Below are 16,947 nucleotides of genomic sequence, written 5' to 3' on the forward strand. Positions count from 1 at the left end.
TTTTGTATAAATTAATAACAAAAATAAGTTGAAAAGTTAAAGAGAAAAAAAAAAGAAAGAAAAAAGGTATGATTATCCAAATATTTTTTTGTGGAATATTTATGTTTGCACAAAAGGTTATATAAGTCATTTACTAAAATATCTCTCTAATAGAGAATTGTATTATAGAGAATTGTATTAGAGAAAAAAGAGAAAAATGTCTATTACAAATATATTTTGTAAAATGCCTATTTTATAAATTATTGTATGAGAAAGTGTCTACTTTTCTAATTAAGTCTTTCCTATTAACACGTACAAGTGTACGTAGATTCTTTTCTACTTCACAGAAGCACGAAAAGAATGAAACAAATTTGTAAATTAAAATCGCAAAAGGAGGCCCAGTTAGAGGATTGTAATCAAGTTTTCGCTTTCCCCCCTTGCCGGGTTCTCGACTTCCTAGCTACTATTATGTACAATAACAGAACCAAAGCTGAGGAAGATTGAAGAAGGCTGTTTTGTTTCAACTTTCTGTTTTATATAGTTTGGAAGAAGGCATCGTCTGTTTTTAGGAAATTAAGCCGTGTGATTTTTTATTCGTTTTGGTAAAATGGCAAACAAAAACAAAACCTAAGCATAAAATAGAGGAGTTTGAGGTTTAAAAGAGAAACAGAGTACTAGTCTTTCATAGGTGGAGATTGATGTGGAAAGAAGTAAGGTACCGGGTGGGTTAAAGGACCACCTCCCTTGTGATGATCGCTGAGTCGGACGATGCCAAAGTCGTGCTTCCCCAAGAAAAAGACGCAGTTTTCAGGTACCCCATACAAGCTAGCCGGGAGACAGAAAGATTCAGCCTTGGAAAGGAAAATGCTGACATCTCCAATGTCTTTAGTATACACAGCGTTTCCTTCCTCGTCTAGCCTCAACACAAGGAAATGGTCCCATTCCCTAAAACTCTTCCTAGGGGGCCTGCTCTCTGTGTACCACTTCAACATAAAAGTCTCACCTGTGTTTCTCGACTCCACCAAGTAGTGTTGCTTCATGCAACACGAATCCAACCGCTGCCACTCGCTCTTTGTCATTTCGGGATGATCAGGAATCTGCAGCATCTTCAGCTTGGGTTTGTGCTTGTATTTCCCAAGATCCCATGATCCTGTGTAGTGGCCTCTAGAAGCGGGCATCGAAAACATCTCCTCTCTCTTGGAGTACATTACATGGGAGGAGAAGAAGCTGGGGTCTGTGATTCTGATGTTGGTCCACTTGCAGTTTCTTTGAGCAGGCCTGCACAAGCTGAGTTGAGGTCCCATGAACTTGACAGCCACGATGCACTCTTCATCTTCGGGAGAAGAAGAGGACATGGCCACATTGGTTACAATTTTGGTTTGGCAATGAGCCAGAGTTACAAGGCGAGGCAGGGAAATACGTTTTGGGTTTATATCCGACGCACTCTTGAATATGTACAACGCCATTCTTCAAAACTGCTACCCAGCCATGGGAAGCTCCTATGGTTCCCATTTCCTTGAGTAACTCCATAGGCACCTTCTTTTCCGTAACCCTGTCACAACAACCAAGAGCATGAATCTTCAGATTTCCGATATCCCCATCTCTCAAAGATGGTTCAGCACCCAGGATGTAATAGATGGAAGAAGACGAGAAGCACCGAGCCGTGAGATGTGTCTGCGTTAATACATGATAGTTAATATATTAGACATGAAAACAGAGAAAAAGCACCATCCCGAGACAGACGATCGGAGGCAGCTTACCCGGAGGGAGAGCGAGAACCGGCTGAGAAACAAAGACATGATTAATGATGGTTTCTCCTAATTAAGAGCCGACGATGTTAATACGAAAGTGGTAAAACAAAATAATTATTTCTTCCTCAGTTCCTCCTCCTCCATAAATATAAAAGACTATACAAACGAATGAGAGAATACCCTTGACCACCAAGTCTTACCACTGATTGACTTTCCCAATTTTTGCATGAGAGTTAATGAGTTTATAAATCATATATTATATGTATATTGAAAGGGAGCCTTTTTATAACAAAACCTTTTTTTTTGTATTTTATTACCTAATTACAAAAATCCTTTTTCCTTTTTTTCAACAACCATTACAAAGTCTTTATTAAAAACTAAATATATTCCTTCATCGAGTAAGGACTGTTGTAATATTTAATTCCATGTTTTTCTACTTGCGTACTCAGACTATCTTTAGCGGGGAATACTCTTTCGGGTGCTCTCACAATTGGACCCCAAAATCCCAATTAAAAATCCATTTTCGAGTAAAAAATGAGAGTATCCTTGCTTTGGGAAGGAATTGAGCAACCACTGAACAACGCGACGTGGCGTATCTCCATTGGTAGACGCATAAATATAAAATATATTTTTTTTTTTTCCATTTCTTCTTTCGTTCTTCGCGACTCTCTCTCTCTTCTTCTCTCTTCTCTCTCGTTCGAAACAGCGATGGAAGAGGCGATTCGTCGGAAAATCTGGAAATTCAATCGATTTACAGCGATGGAAGAGGACGGCGAGGTCGACCGGCTAACAAATCGGCGAGATAAGGTTCGTCTTATCATCTATTTATTTGGTGAAAGAGAGCTTTGCTTTAGGGATCTTCGGATTTGGGATTCAATTATTGTGATGTGTAGTTTGTAATTGTGATTGCTCTGTTTTATAGTTGTAGTTATATATCACAAGGAGAGATTTTTTTTATATATTATAGAAGTGATGAACTAAGCCCAAATCTCAAATCTTTAATCTCACTTGACCATAGAATCAATCATTCATTCTTTGATTTTTGTAAATATGGGGAAGTTCGTGAGAAGACAGAGAAAGTGTAAATATGGGGAAGTGTAAATATTAAGAAAGAGAGACAGAGAAAGTGTAAATATGGGGAAGTTCGTGAGAAGGGGTTGGGTAGTGGCGTGTGTGTTGGTGTTACTGATGTCGACTCATTTTACATCCCCTATCCGGAGATATGCCGGTAAGTGAAAATTACTCTGTCTTCCCTTTGTTTTCATCTGCTAGATGTTATAAACTTGTTTCTTTCCCTGGTTGTAGATGTCTTTGTCCATAGGTTACTTGCGGCATCATTAGGAATATATAAGCTTCCAACAGTGTTCCAAGACAGGTCTCAACTTACTAGCGTTGCTGATAGTAAGAGTCCACTTACCCTCTGTGGATTATTCAAGGGTTTATTATTTTCCGGCATCTTGAGTGCTCTGACAAAATTTGTAAACTTAAGAGTCTTTTGTCCCTTTCCTGATGTGACGATAAGGAGAACATGCTAAAACTCAACTTTTCATTTTTGTTATCTTAAAGATCTTGGATGATGATCGTCTTTTACTAAAGCACCGGAGTTAAGTATTATAATTCATTGACTTGTTTCAGATTTGTGCAGATATGGAATCGCCACCATGTCTTGTCTTTAAAGAGTATTCACATGGAGGTAGTAGAGCCTCAGCCTAATCGACCAAAACTCCAACTCACTCTCTTGTAGAACTCTCCAACCTTGTAGTTTTACTTTCACTTGTGTACCAATGTCAAGAGTTTAGGTGGTTTTACGTTTGTTACCTCTTTGTGTTCATTATCGAAGTCAAGGACATTGTATCATCATTTATGTTATCTATAGATGGATGTGAGTGGCTGTGCATCAATTTTGGTCATCTGATTTCTTGACCATATGCTTTTACATTATATGGATGTAATACTTGGTACAATATTTGCCTTACAAATGGGGAGATGGGGAAAAATGTAGACTTGCATATTGGTACAAATGCAATCAGAAAAATCTTTCAAGCATATGGAGGGATGATTTTGTATAAATAATATAAATAAATAATTTATAAAATTTTGTAAAATATGTTTACTATTCTGAATTTTGTAAAATATGTTTAATATTCAAAGTTTGTAAAATATGTTTAATATTCCAAAGTTTTATGTAATATAAAAAAATTTAATAATTGTTTTGTTATATTAGATTATTAAAGTTTGATAATCAATAAACATAAATTAAAAAATTATTATTTAAATGATTGAGCAACCTTCTTTGGTTCTCTACTAGAAGGATAATATTGCTAAAATTCTTGACTAATTTAGAAGGGTTACTCCACTAATGATGCTCTCAGTCCTCACTGTAGATCTGAATCTAAACCAAAACATTAATGATATGATTCCTTATTTTGAAAACCACTTACTTAAGGAAACGAGAATAAATTAGTAGGGGTTTTTCCATGGTTATTGGGAAAGTCAATCAGTGGCAAGACTTGGTGGTCAAGTGTATCTCATTCGTTTTTATATAATATTTATGGAGGAGGAAAGGATAAATAATTTGTTTACCACCTTCGTTTTATCATCGTCGGCTCTTAATTCGTTTTATACCACCTTTGTTTACCATGTCTTTGTTTCTCAGCCGGCTATCGCTCTCCCTCCCGGTAAGGCTTACCCTCCTATCCTCTTTATCTCGTCGTCTTGGATGGTTTTTTTTTTTTTCTCTGTTTTTATATCTGATCTTTATCAACTATGATTCCGCAGAGACACCTCACCGCTCGATGCTTCTCTAGTTGCATCTTCGAAGTTGAACCATGTGGATCTACTTTGAGAGATGGCGATGTTGGAGATCTCGCTATGTACAACTACATTGAGGGAGAGATTAACTTCACGGAAAAGAAAGTGCCTATGGAGTTGGTGAAGGAGATGGGAACCATAGGAGCATCCCATGGTTGGGTAGCAACTTTGAAGAACGGGGTCGTGCGTCTTCAAGATGATCTAGACCCAAGTGCATCGGATACAGACCCGAAACGCATTTCCCTTCCTCCTCTTGTAACACTGCCTCATTGCCAAACCCAAGTTGTAACCAATGTGGCCATGTCCTCTTCTTCTCCCGAAGATGAAGAGTGCATCGTGGCTGTTAAGTTCATGGGACCTCAACTCAGCTTGTGCAGGCCTGCTCAAAGAAATTGCAAGTGGACCAACATCAGAATCACAGACCCCAGCTTCTTCTCCACCCACGTAATGTACTCCAAGAGAGATGAGATGTTCTCGATCCCGGCTTCTGGAGGCAATTACACCGGATCATGGGATCTTGGGAGACACAGGCACAAACCCAAGCTGCAGTTGTTGTCGTATCCTGAACATCGCGTGGTGAAGGACAGGTATGTGAAGAGTTTGGATACGTTTGCCAGAAGCGATACAGTGAGAAGGTGCGAGTGGAAGTTGTTCGATTCGTGTAGCAGAATGGAACACTACTTGGTGGAGTCGTCACAAACTGGTGAGACTTTTATGGTGAAATGGTTGGCAGAGAGCAACCCCCGTAGGAAGGGGAGAGTGGAGTGGGATCATTTCCAAGTGTTGAGGCTAGACAAGGAAGGAAACGCAGTCTATACTAAAGACTTTGGAGGTATCTGCATATTCCTCTCCAAGGCTGAACCGTTTTGTCTCCCAGCTGCGTGCTTATATGACCAGCGTCCAAACTGCATCTATTACGTGGGCAACCACAACTTCGGAATAACATGCATGGACGATGAAGAGTACGAGAGAGGAGGCCCGCAACCGTTCCCAGCCCCTTACTGGTTTCCACCAAAAGAAGACTAATATTAGTTATTGAGTTAAGTTTGTCTTTATTTTCTCTTATTCAACTCCTATATACTGTATGTCTCGGCTACTACCTTATTTCCATTTTTCTTTTTCTTTTTAAGTTTTGTTATAATTACATCTTAGAATCTCTAAAATTCTCCCATACCCCAGACAGAGTGAGAATCAACTGGAAAATGGCAATCACAAAATAAGAACGTCTTTTACTAATCACGTTTGCATACTTTTTTGTTTTTTTTTTTTGGTCAGAAAAAGGGGAGAATACCATCTCTATATAATAGCAAACTCATTTTTTAAGAGACTGCTGATGTCATCTTTTAATCTAACGGCTGAGGTTAGTTTATTTACTAATCTAAGGACTGTGTTTGTTTTTTGGAAAATACATTAAACCACAGGATGTGTCTTTTCAATTGAACTTTTTTATTCACCTTCATTTGTGAAGCATCGCTTCTCCCTCTTCTCACAACTTATCAATAGTGAGGTCTTCCCAATTCCTATATACTGTATGTTATCACAATACTATTCACAAAATAAATAAATAATCATAATTCCACTGCCGCATTAAAAACGGATTCAATGGCAACTATAAGGAGCAACTTTAACAAGAGATATACATAATACATATATGAACCTGGATTTTCCGAGTTCGTGTGACAGGAAACAAAACCACAAAAACGATGAGAAAGGTAGGCAACCATGTAATATCATGCATAAATTTACATGTTCAATCAAACGATTAAATTTCAGAGAGAAACTTCTTCAATTATGATAGTAACAATAATTCGCTAAAATTCAATAAACCAAAGGATGTGTCTTTTAGTCAGTCGCGACCTTTTTGTTCTCGTCTTATGTGAAGCATCACCTCTTTTTATTCTCAGTTCTCACCACGTTTAGTTGTGCCTCTTCGTACTGATATATACCTAAACTCTGTGATTTGTGAATGAAAAATTGGTTTATTCCCTCCTCCCCTCTGAATGATTATGTTTTTCGTGACTGTGTCATGAATCGTTTAGAAATAGAAGCAGAAATCCTTCTTTTGAATCCTTTTACCACAACGACGCCGTAGACTCATCACCGATGCGCGCGTCAGTCTTGGTTGCGATTCTTTCTTCTCACAAGTTACTCACCTTCGCTTCCAACTTCCAAAGGTTCATGATTCATGCTCATCACTCCCTTTCGTTCTCATATATAGTTATATAAACAGTTTTGATATATTCTTAAAACAATTTTTCGTTTTCTCTGGCAGCAACATCTCTTCTACTTCGTTATTTGCTCTAATTATTTCTGTTCCTCCTGGGAAACTTCATATTCCTTATCCTTGATTATCGTTGATTCACAAATTAGGGAATTACTTACGTTGTGATATTACTTATCGTTTATATATAGTTGATGTGTTTGACTTTTTGGTTCATATTTTGTGGTATCACCGTTGTTAGTTTGTAGTATTGCCGAAAATAATATTTGGCTTTTGGTTTATTTTTTCTTTTTGGACAAAGTATTGGCTTTTGGTTAAGAAAACTTATTCTTTGGAAAGGCATTGTAAATATTGCCTGTAGATTTTCATATGGATAATTATGTTATAATGAAAAAAGATTTTTTCTTGGAATGCTATATAACAACGGAATAATTGGGTTGTTACAATGTCGGATTGTTCATAGTAAAAGAGTTCATTCATTATGATGTGTAATTAATTCACTGTTTTACCATCTCGCAATTTCATATCTGTAGTTTTATTCACTCTTCTGCAATAGTAAGGAAAGACCAACAAAAAGTTTGGAATTCTTTTTTGGTTTTTCTTAAGTGCTTTGTTTCTCACTATGTTGATTATTAGTTAATTTCTCCTCATTAACTTTGAAAAGAACCAAAAAGCACAACTTTTATCAAAGGAAGGGAAACCATTATAGCACAAGGGGGCGGAATCTCTAAAATATTGTGTCATGATCGGTGGCCATAGTAGATTCCTTATGAGAAATTTTTTTTTCGTACATAATTCTAGGAAGAGTTTGTTTTAATAATTTTTCTTTTTATAATGGGCTGAAACACAATTTGCTAATAGATTGTAACTCCGGTTAAAGTTGTTCACACCGTAAACCTTTCGCCACTGTTGCTAATCTTACAACTACCCCGTTAAAGCATTCGATCTTCGTTCTGGACTCTTTTGAGCAAGCATCGCAACATATTGGTAAGTATTATATTTTTCCTGAACGTAAAACCTACATATTTTTCGTGCCCATTGTGACGTCTACTATTTTGTTGAGATTGTAATTCTTAGGTGTCAAATTCTCGTAGTCACCAATTTTTTACATTAAAATCTGGCGTTGTTTTGAGAAGCTATTGACGTTACAGTTATATCGTAAACAATGTGGCATATTGATTAGGAAAAATGATCGAGTTAGTGTCTTAATTAAGAAAATGTTAATTGACTATGAACAACGCGTTGAATATTTGCAGAAAGTGATATACGACAAGCATATTTTTCTCCTTGTATTATATTTTCACACTTTGATATACTGCTACACGACGAGAAAAATATATTTGACTACACAAACGCTTTTAACCGACATTATAATTTATCAATAGGAAAAGAAAAAAAAACGAAAAAGGTCTCAAAATTGAGTTTGTATTTTCCCCTTTCTTGATTTCAAATAAGCATATGTGTTTAATATCTGCAAAAGCAAAAAAGTCTCATTCGTTTCTTCTCTAATTTGGTACAAGGTAAAAGGGAATAATTAAAATGTATGTTAAAATACCTGACTTGTTTTGGTTCAAATGTATATAATGTCTCGATCGTTGTGTCCGCCAGTTTTGGAAGTTTAAGCATTCTCCACTCTTGTAAATTACCTAAAACATTTAAAATTAAAAGATAACTTTTGATTTAGAACAATTTGGTGCGATAATAATAAAACTCACTCAAAAAAAAAAAAGCAGTAACATTGAAAGAAAAAAAATGAATACTAACTTGTCTAATTTTAAAATGCATTTGAGCGATTATAGTTATTTATGCTTTTATTTGCCATCATCTAACTGATATGAAAATAGTGAATTTTAGTGTGTTTTTGCGGTTTGATAAAAAAAAAACAAGAAAAAAGTATGTGTGTTTGTGTAGAAGTGTTAAAGATTGATTCTTTACAATTTTGAATTAATTAAAATTTAATGTTTGGTAAATTTTAAAAAGTAATTATTGAAAATATTTAAATTTTTAGATTGTTATTGATCTAAAGTTAAATAATAATTTTTTAGTAAGAGAAATTAATATATTTAAAAATAGTAATCATTCATTCTTAAAATATGTAAAAAAAAAAAACATTCCAATCATCAATTTTTTAAGGAGCAGAGGGAATAGCATACTGTGTCAAAGTCATCTCATTTGTATTTGGGCCATATGGCAACTATTGACGGACACACGAATTGATACTATATTAATACAGTATTAGAAGTACTAGATTTGGATCCATGGTATAGTACCGGTTGAAATACATTTCATTATTTTTAAAACATTATATATGTAATTATTTATAATATTATTTGGATGCAATTCATGTAAACAACTTTTATGGTAAATATTATTTATGGAATGTAAATCTATTATGTAAGTCTTATATTGTTAATTTTGATTCGTGCTAGAGTATATAAAATTATTAACATGTGCTAGAGTGTGTCCAACAGCTTCTATGCTAGAATATATAAAAATTTAATCCGTGCTAGAGTATGTAAGTCTTAAAATTATAATATATATAAAAAAAAATCAGTCTGTGCTCTAGCACGGGTCTTAATTTTTATTGAACGTTGTGATTTATCAATAAAATATGTGGAAAGTAAATTTGTAATATTATGTTTAAATATCTTTGGAAACAACTTGGTTAAGACTAAAATCTTTCGAAAATATAGAAGTTTATAAAAACTATGTTGTGTGTTTTCTTTTATTAAAAAGGGGATATGTATAAGAAGAAATCAACAAAAAAAATTGGGGACGTCGATCCCAAAAACATGTCGAGAATTCTCGTCCGAGGACTGACATGAATTTACAGTGGTGCCCTCCTCAAACGATAGCCAATTTTTTAAAGGCCCTTTTTTTTTTTTTTTTTTTGCTTTTTATTGGTGGGGTGGGAGGGGGGGGGGGGGGGGGGGGTGTGCTAAAATAATGAATTTAACATACTGGGGTGGAGAATTGGTAATCTCCTCTTTTTACAGGCCCTTTAATGCAAAAACAGTCGTCTTCTCTTTCAGCTCTCTGTTCTTCGGGTTGATTGAGATTATTCTCCCTCCCTTTTGTTATCATCTCCTAGAATAGATGTTTTTGTTGATTTTGAGCGTTCTTCCAGATCGGGATAATCTGTTTCTCGAACATGCCCGAAACTTATCATCCTGCGCGGTAAGATTTACTAGTTGTATTACTTATTAGTCTCTCTATTGGCGCACTGTGATCTGATTGTAATCCTCCCCTAGACCACTAGTGGATTTCTCGGTGGGTGATGTTTCATCTTCACCTCTTTCTAGACTCTACTCTATCATCTCCTACTTTGTTGTACAAATCTCTGATTTGTGCTCTTGTGTTTGTTTCTCCAAGAACTTGTCAAACCAACCAGGAGGGACTCTTTACTCACACATGTTTTAAAGATATGTGATGCCAAATCTTTTACCAGCCCATCGAGAGTAGATTACAAGCCGTCTCATGGTGCTGTTTCAGGCAGGGAGAAACATATATGGATTTGCCAGTTTTGCTTTCTTTAAAACAGTTTTATGTTAACATACTACGAATTTACAAACCCCTGTTTTTTTGCCTTGCCTTCTTATCTTTTAACCAACGCTAAGAAATATGATGAGCTAAAATTTTCGACAATCAGTAACTAACCTGCTCGTCTTCTTGCCACCATGATGGATGGGCCTTCACCTATTTTCCTTCAAGTGGCAGAGTACAAGGAGTCCACCAAATATGGATCGTTTATGCCCCTCTCCAATTCCCTTGGTTGAATATTAATGCAACTCCACACAGGTGCTTCAAAGATATTACTTTTCTTTCCCTTTATTATCTTCTTATTTGGCTATTACTTAATTCCTTCTTGACCAATATTTTCATGCCTTTCATATGGGTGTAGGCATTCTACATTTGATTCACAGCGATAATCATGGTAGATTGTTGATTCAGCTGTTCAAGATCCTCTTGCTTCTGATATCAAGCACACCGTACGTACATTTCTTCTGTTTTATCTTGTCAGCTCCTCATGATTAATGATATAAAGTGTTGCATCTTTATAAAGGTCCGTTATCGCAATACCTTAAAAGCCCTTGATTATGATCTACCTTTATGTAAGTGAGTTGCGAAAGCTTCATGAATATGTGTGTAGGCCCAACTCTGTTTAGCTGATGTTATATCTTGTTAAAAATTGCAACTCCTTTGGGATCTTGTATGAGATTTTCATTTGTTCTTTAATGTTTGTTATCATTTTCAGTTACTCGAGAATGCCAGGAGAATTGCTGCCAAAAGTTATAGTGTCTCTGCATGCTAGGATCAATGAGGGATTTCCTTTTAAAAATGATAAGACTGGTCTGCTGGTTAGTGCTTTACTTTCCTTATGTTGTTTTGTCTGTTTGCGGTCTTTGTTTATGATGGAGATATGAATTCACGATTTCATATCTAGGCTTTCTGTCCTGGACTATCCTAGTTTCCATTAGCTAAAGTCATAGGATTTTAACTAATTTTAGTCACACATATAAATTTGTCGATTTAGGGAAGCAATAGGAGGATAAATATATTGGTATTTCTCTGGACGGTACAAGCATTGAACAAGCGTCTACCCGCGACTCCTTGACCTCGGTATTGCATTACTGACTTTCCATTATTTGTTCTCATGAGCTATGCATTTTATATCATATCAGGTGCAATGGGTTAATGTTTGTCATATCAGGTGCGTATAACAGCATCATGGGCTTTGGCCAATGTATGCGACTCTCTGCGATGTTGTCAAAGGTGTGGAGCATACTTTACAAAGTCTGCATTATGACAGAGAGACGACTCCAACAAATTTCAGATATAAGAGATCGCTCGAGAATCAGGTAAAAACCATGTTGGCGTAATTTTAGGTTATTGATGAGTGATGTATCTAAAGTCCAGTTTTGGCAAGTCAAGGAAAGTTCAGTTTGATTGATGTTGCTGTCCCAGTTGTCTAAGGATATGCATGATGAAAACGGAGATATCTCTTACACTTGGGTTCACTAATCCCACTGGGATGTATGTACAATAGCCAATGTGGTTTGCGTAAAATTTTGATTATTTGGGTTTACGGATCAAAATAAATATTTATCTGATGTTATAATAGGTACGTAGCGGCGATGCAAACGATCCTGGCACATATCTGGTATCATTTGACGATGGGACTGCTAGCTATCTGCATCGGTTTTTGTTACATATTCCAGTTCTATATCTTTTCTTCTGTCTATAAGACTTTGGGGTGATCTTTGAAAATTTGGCAGCCCCTACCCACAAAGCTGAACTTGAGGAAGAAAAAGGCCAGGGAAGGAAGATCTTCTGGTGTTCTTTAAACTCTAACTGCATCGGTTTTTGTTACATATCCCAGTTCTATATCTTTTCTTCTGTCTATAAGACTTTGGGGTGATCTTTGGCAGCCCCTACCCACAAAGCTGAACTTGAGGAAGAAAAGGGCCAGGGAAGGAAGATCTTCTGGTGAGATTGAACACTTTCCAGTACCTTCAAGGGTGACTGTAAGGCGAAGATCTACTGGATCAGTGACAGAACATAAAGATTCAGGGGTGTAGCAAATCCATACATAAAGCCTTCAAAGAGAGTAATACAAAAAGTATGTGGAAAGTTCTACTTCTCTTGTCAGTTTCTTTGGACTTTGGGGCTTTGGATGTTGGTATACTCTTCTAGGGTTGGTGCTTCGAGTTCCAAGAGGCGATGGTTAGACGAAGAGGAAGGCTTGGTAAGATCTTGGTCGGAACGAGAGCCAATCAATATATTGATTGTAATGTGGATGATTACTCTGATTGAACGTTTCATTTACTTCAAACTATTCATTTGGTTTTCTAATGGTGTGTAAAAGTATCCTGCAAGGCTACTTGTAGGCTAATCTAAAGAGCCTCATAATTTGGCAAGTACACTAAAATATTGATTTGGATAGCTGGGAAAGTTGAGAAAGGATTTCACATTTTAGGAGCATTCTCGGTCCATGTCCATAATAAAAAGCTTATGTGTCTCAGTAATCGCTTAAGAAAAAACAGGTTGTAGATTCATATGATACGGTTGTGGGAAAAATCTGTTTCAACATGTTCGCAACTCGTTAGGGAGTTACTGTCTCAAAATTTTCCTTTCGACTATTAAAACCAATAAAAGAGATTGGAAAAAATCAATACTAGAATGCTTCTTAGCCATAAATGACCCACGAATAGTAAGAATCCTAGAGTGAAATGTGGCGAAAAGAAGAGTGTTAGGATTTATGAGCCGGAAGGTCTTAGAGAGTTAGAGTTTATGATCCCATTTGTACTTACACGACCATTGAGTCAAACAAATTAAGGTTTAACAAGAGCAAAAAAAAAAACTAAAGTTGATAGTACAATAAAGTAGGCAGAAGGCAAATGGGATACATATTCCAGATATAAAAAATTCAGTGCCTGCCAACTCTAGTCGCATGTCCACGGTGCATCTCGCCCTCCAAGAGGTCCCAGCTCCCCCTCCCTGAGAGTGAGATGGATGTTGCTAGCTAACATTAACATTCAATATGTTCTTACTATAGATATGCGCAACTAAAGCCGGGTGCTCTTCTAGGAGGCATGCAATCTTTAGAGCCTATCCTTGGCTAATCTTTTGATAACTCTCTAGTGTGCTCCTTCGGGACTCAATGACATCATTCTCCCGGTAAGCGGAGACTGCTTCCCTCGCACTTGGTAAGAGGATGTTCTGAGAAGAATGTGCATAGAGTTGCAAGAATGTGCACAAAGCAGTGCGAGGATGTTCTGAGAAGAATGTGCACAAAGCAAATGGTGTTTAATTGAGAGTGTTGCAACATCGTTGAGTCCCATAATTATAAAATCCTTGGAAAGTATTATATAATCCAAATAAAGAAGAACGGACCAATAAAGAGGAACAAAAAATTAGGCGGAAAAAAAAGACCAAGCCCATTGACTATGTACAGGCCCATATACTATGCACAGGCCCATGAGGCTAAATGAGCGTTATATACATACATACTTGTTGCGTCCTTTTGAGAATTCTCCGTCCTTTGGTTTAGACTTTAAATGTGTGTTAGTGTTAGTGTTGTATTGTATGATTGTATCATACAATCATACATACTTGTGTCCTTTTCTAGACAATAACACCCCTTAACCTTTCTGAAATATTGGATATTCTCATATCGTTTAAAGAGCCAACTATTGGATATTCTCTCATGGTCTAGAAAATCAGTTAGATCAAGATAGATAGATAGATAACTTCAATATAATATAACTTATTAAAAGGATCGGAGTAGCTAATGCAAATTAAGCAGAGCAAATAATGATATGACATGATAATAACAACCAAACTCAAAAACAAATGTGATTAAAACATCTGCTTCATCTCTTTTTCTTTTCACAGCATCATCTCTTCAGTAGGTGTAGCCTTTGACGAACATACCCTCCTTAGCCTCTTCGGACTCACCTTCTCCGGTGTATTTTCCGAGCTGAGCCAACGAATTCGCCTTGGCACGAGCCAAGAGAGTGGTCTGAGCTGCGTTCACGTTCTCGGGTCTGCCGCCCCAGGTTTTCAGACAAGTGTTCTGCAACGCACGTGCGTATGAGAAGGACACGTGCCATGGGTTTGGTGCCTGGTTCATTGCGTTCAGGTTGAGTGTTGCCTCCACCTCCGACTGTCCTCCGGACAAGAACTGCAAAAACAAGAAACAATATTCTTTACTTTTGATTTAAGCCACCAATGTTAGGTTTTGCCTCATTTTACACTTTTCTGTTGTATTGAACCGAACAATGTATTTGCGGATTTATAACTGTGAATTATCTTTGAGAGAAGTAGAGAACTTGCCATGATTCCAGGGACTGCGGGAGGGACTCTGTTGCGGAGGAGCTTGAGGGTGTATGAGGAAACTTGTTCAGGAGTAGCTCTGTCTTTACACTCAGCTCCGGGAGTAACCATGCTCGGTTTCAGGAGGATACCTGTGTAAGAAGATGGTGAATTTTTCCTTAGTAATTTTCAGACATTTGCAAGTCGTATTAAGAGACGCACTCTATAACGAATACATACCTTCAAACATGACATTGTTCTGAGCAAGGTAGAAGAAAACCTCAGACCAAACCTTCTCAGCCACGTCGTATGTCCTGTCAATGTCGTGTTCTCCATCCAACAATATCTCTGGCTCCACAATCGGAACCAAGCCGCTGTCCTGAAAACACGCAATTTGTGTGTGAGTAGCTTGAAAGATTCCGATTTGAGCTATTTCTTGTGGGAAAAGTTATGTGTTTTACCTGTGAAATGGCAGCGTATCTAGCAAGACCCCAAGCAGCTTCTTTGACGGCCAGAGCAGATGGACCGTTGGGAATGCTCACGACAGTACGCCTAATCAAGCATCAGAGACGAAACGATCCCTTTAAAATCTGACAATTATTCGTGTAGGAAATGAAATCAGAAGTGAAAGTATAGTTAATACCATTTGGCAAAACGAGCACCCTGTTGGTAGTAAGCAGCAGTTCGAGAGGCTAGACCGTCTAGTCCTTGGCACCATGACTCATTGTTGGATCCAACAAGTGGCACCAAACCCTACTCATTAATATTCCATACACACAACTCATTTAGATTATTCTCGAATTAGACAACATGCATGTTGGTATAACTCAAGAGTATGCTTTGAGTTACCTTGTCAACTTTGATACCAGGGACGATGTTCTGCTCGACGAGGACGTCGACCATTTTCTTGCCTTCGGTGGTAGACTGATACAGAGTCTCCTCAAATAGGATTGCGCCGGAGATGTACTGTCCGAGTCCCGGTGCCGAGACGAGCATTGTCCGGAAAGCTTGACGGTTTGCCTCAGTGTTCTCTAGCCCTATCGAATCCAAACGCTTCCCGCAAGTCGCGTTGGATTCGTCCATCGCCAAGATTCCGCGTCCAGGAGACGCAATTGTTTTCTAGTCGAACCCAATATTATAAGAATCAAATCAACAAAACCAAATCATAGTATAATCTAAATCTAAACCAAAAAAATCTAAAGGTCAAGTTAAGAGAAACACGAACGAACCAAGCAAAAATCGGTTTGAATTGGTTCTGAAAAAGAAAAGAAAAAGGAGAAAACAGAACCAACAGAATTTTTAAGACAATTCCAATTCAAAAAAGGTAGAGAAAAAGGACCTTTTACTAAACATGCAGGTAAAACACGTGGCAAAGAAGAAGATAGATATGTGTGTGGGAACTAACCGCTGTCTTAACAAGCTCATCGGCGTAGGAGGAAGCAGCACGGACGGTGAGGGAGGTAGCACGGTTGCGGAGGACGACAGAGGCGGAAGAAGGCTGACGGAAGAGAACGCTCTGTCCCTTGACCCATTCCGATTTGTCCAACACCGGAGATGCCTTGAGGAGTGAGGTTGATGCCATTGTAGGTTTGGTTATCTCTTTTCTCTGCCTTTGGTTTTTTTGTTTGTTTGAGAGACTCACAGTGAAAGCAAGCTTATGACACCACCTTATCTCTCTCACCACCTCACTCCCCTCCCCTCTTTTGGATTTTATATTTCTCTTTAGATCAGTTATTTGAGGTTCTTGTGACCTTGCCAATCATATCCCGCCACCTGGACCGTAATCTTGTATTACTCACAATTCAAGAAAAAATACACTTAATAATTTCTTTTTTTCTTTTGTTTCTACGAATATGGAATCGATACTCTTCCGGTCGTTACATATTTGCATGATTTTTGTTTGCTTTATACGGGAAAAAATCGTAACTAATTAAATCGTAATGCTACTATAGGAGCAAGTACACAACAAATTCAAATTGTATGAAAACCTTAGGTTATTTAAATTGTATGAAAACCTCATCATGACAACTTTTTTTTTTCCTCTCTTCAATTGTATTATTTCGCATGTATTACTTTACATGTTGTCATTGTGATGAGCTCGAGGACAGCGAACATAGGACAAACGCATCGTTTTCAGTTAAAAAATAGTGGGCAAAACAGCTTATAAAGATACAAAGATAGTGTTTTGATAAGAGAAAGAAAAATCATGAGGTTCGTATCCGTTCTAATATTTTTAAGAGCTGACGAGATTATTGATCACTGATCAGTTTAGTGGAAGTCTAAATCTGACGGCAGAGAGTTCACCACGTCAATCTACACACCGTATCATCAAACATATAGTTTGTGAAAGACGCAAGAGAAGAAGACAAG

The 16,947-nt window shown here is 37.3% G+C and overlaps 3 protein-coding genes, 1 long non-coding RNA gene and 1 pseudogene across 51 annotated transcripts; 3 read left to right on the forward strand and 2 right to left on the reverse strand.

The window, feature by feature from the left end:
• Positions 1-648: 648 nt before the first annotated feature.
• LOC147933489 (uncharacterized) lies at positions 649-1,778 on the reverse strand (annotated as a pseudogene).
• Positions 1,779-2,378: 600 nt separating this feature from the next.
• LOC104720803 (exosome complex exonuclease RRP44 homolog A-like) lies at positions 2,379-3,640 on the forward strand. 2 transcript variants are annotated; one of them, XM_019232401.2, is made up of 4 exons: positions 2,379-2,537; positions 2,790-2,958; positions 3,036-3,131; positions 3,376-3,640. In XM_019232401.2, exons 2-4 carry the CDS (start codon positions 2,865-2,867, stop codon positions 3,441-3,443), a joined length of 258 nt encoding a protein of 85 aa, XP_019087946.1. In that variant the 5' UTR covers positions 2,379-2,537; positions 2,790-2,864; the 3' UTR covers positions 3,444-3,640. The 2 variants fall into 2 exon arrangements, with proteins under 2 accessions (XP_019087946.1, XP_019087947.1); XM_019232402.2 differs by having other exon boundaries at positions 2,392-2,537; positions 3,366-3,640.
• Positions 3,641-4,369: 729 nt separating this feature from the next.
• Positions 4,370-5,567, forward strand: LOC147933490 (uncharacterized). Its single transcript, XM_087476405.1, has 3 exons — positions 4,370-4,408; positions 4,509-5,128; positions 5,174-5,567. Exons 1-3 carry the CDS (start codon positions 4,370-4,372, stop codon positions 5,565-5,567), a joined length of 1,053 nt encoding a protein of 350 aa, XP_087332531.1.
• Positions 5,568-9,687: 4,120 nt separating this feature from the next.
• LOC104720804 (uncharacterized) lies at positions 9,688-12,691 on the forward strand. Of its 47 annotated transcripts, XR_015570754.1 has the most exons (11): positions 9,813-10,032; positions 10,135-10,254; positions 10,480-10,560; positions 10,664-10,751; positions 11,018-11,120; positions 11,297-11,382; positions 11,474-11,621; positions 11,728-11,796; positions 11,885-11,923; positions 12,039-12,096; positions 12,192-12,691. It is a non-coding gene; the product is annotated as an uncharacterized LOC104720804 (long non-coding RNA). The 47 variants fall into 47 exon arrangements; XR_015570758.1 differs by lacking the exon at positions 10,135-10,254 and having other exon boundaries at positions 9,789-9,939; positions 10,474-10,560; XR_015570738.1 differs by having other exon boundaries at positions 9,804-9,939; positions 10,135-10,560; positions 11,695-11,796.
• A 1,314-nt stretch (positions 12,692-14,005) lies between these two features.
• Positions 14,006-16,260, reverse strand: LOC104720806 (fructose-bisphosphate aldolase 2, chloroplastic). Its single transcript, XM_010438691.2, has 7 exons — positions 15,983-16,260; positions 15,427-15,696; positions 15,221-15,330; positions 15,039-15,129; positions 14,818-14,956; positions 14,599-14,729; positions 14,006-14,446 (listed from the first exon to the last, which is right to left on the reverse strand). Exons 1-7 carry the CDS (start codon positions 16,157-16,159, stop codon positions 14,168-14,170), a joined length of 1,197 nt encoding a protein of 398 aa, XP_010436993.1. The 5' UTR covers positions 16,160-16,260; the 3' UTR covers positions 14,006-14,167.
• Positions 16,261-16,947: the final 687 nt, after the last annotated feature.

This window comes from Camelina sativa, chromosome 11 (genome assembly GCF_030686135.1).
Source record: "Camelina sativa cultivar CO46 ecotype springtype chromosome 11, ASM3068613v1".
Lineage (NCBI taxonomy): Eukaryota > Viridiplantae > Streptophyta > Magnoliopsida > Brassicales > Brassicaceae > Camelina > Camelina sativa.

Excerpts from the sequence above, each read along its gene's own strand:
- LOC104720803 (XM_019232401.2), top strand. The coding sequence starts at position 2,865 with ATGGGGAAGTTCGTGAGAAGGGGTTGGGTAGTGGCGTGTGTGTTGGTG. Across the intron at positions 2,959-3,035 it reads CCCTATCCGGAGATATGCCG|ATGTCTTTGTCCATAGGTTA; the intron begins GTAAGTGAAAAT and ends CCCTGGTTGTAG. Across the intron at positions 3,132-3,375 it reads ACTTACTAGCGTTGCTGATA|ATATGGAATCGCCACCATGT; the intron begins GTAAGAGTCCAC and ends AGATTTGTGCAG.
- LOC104720806 (XM_010438691.2), bottom strand. The coding sequence starts at position 16,159 with ATGGCATCAACCTCACTCCTCAAGGCATCTCCGGTGTTGGACAAATCG. Across the intron at positions 15,697-15,982 it reads ATGAGCTTGTTAAGACAGCG|AAAACAATTGCGTCTCCTGG; the intron begins GTTAGTTCCCAC and ends GGGTTCGACTAG. Across the intron at positions 14,957-15,038 it reads GATACGCTGCCATTTCACAG|GACAGCGGCTTGGTTCCGAT; the intron begins GTAAAACACATA and ends GCGTGTTTTCAG.
- LOC147933490 (XM_087476405.1), top strand. The coding sequence starts at position 4,370 with ATGTCTTTGTTTCTCAGCCGGCTATCGCTCTCCCTCCCG. Across the intron at positions 4,409-4,508 it reads GGCTATCGCTCTCCCTCCCG|AGACACCTCACCGCTCGATG; the intron begins GTAAGGCTTACC and ends ATGATTCCGCAG. Across the intron at positions 5,129-5,173 it reads CATCGCGTGGTGAAGGACAG|AAGGTGCGAGTGGAAGTTGT; the intron begins GTATGTGAAGAG and ends CGATACAGTGAG.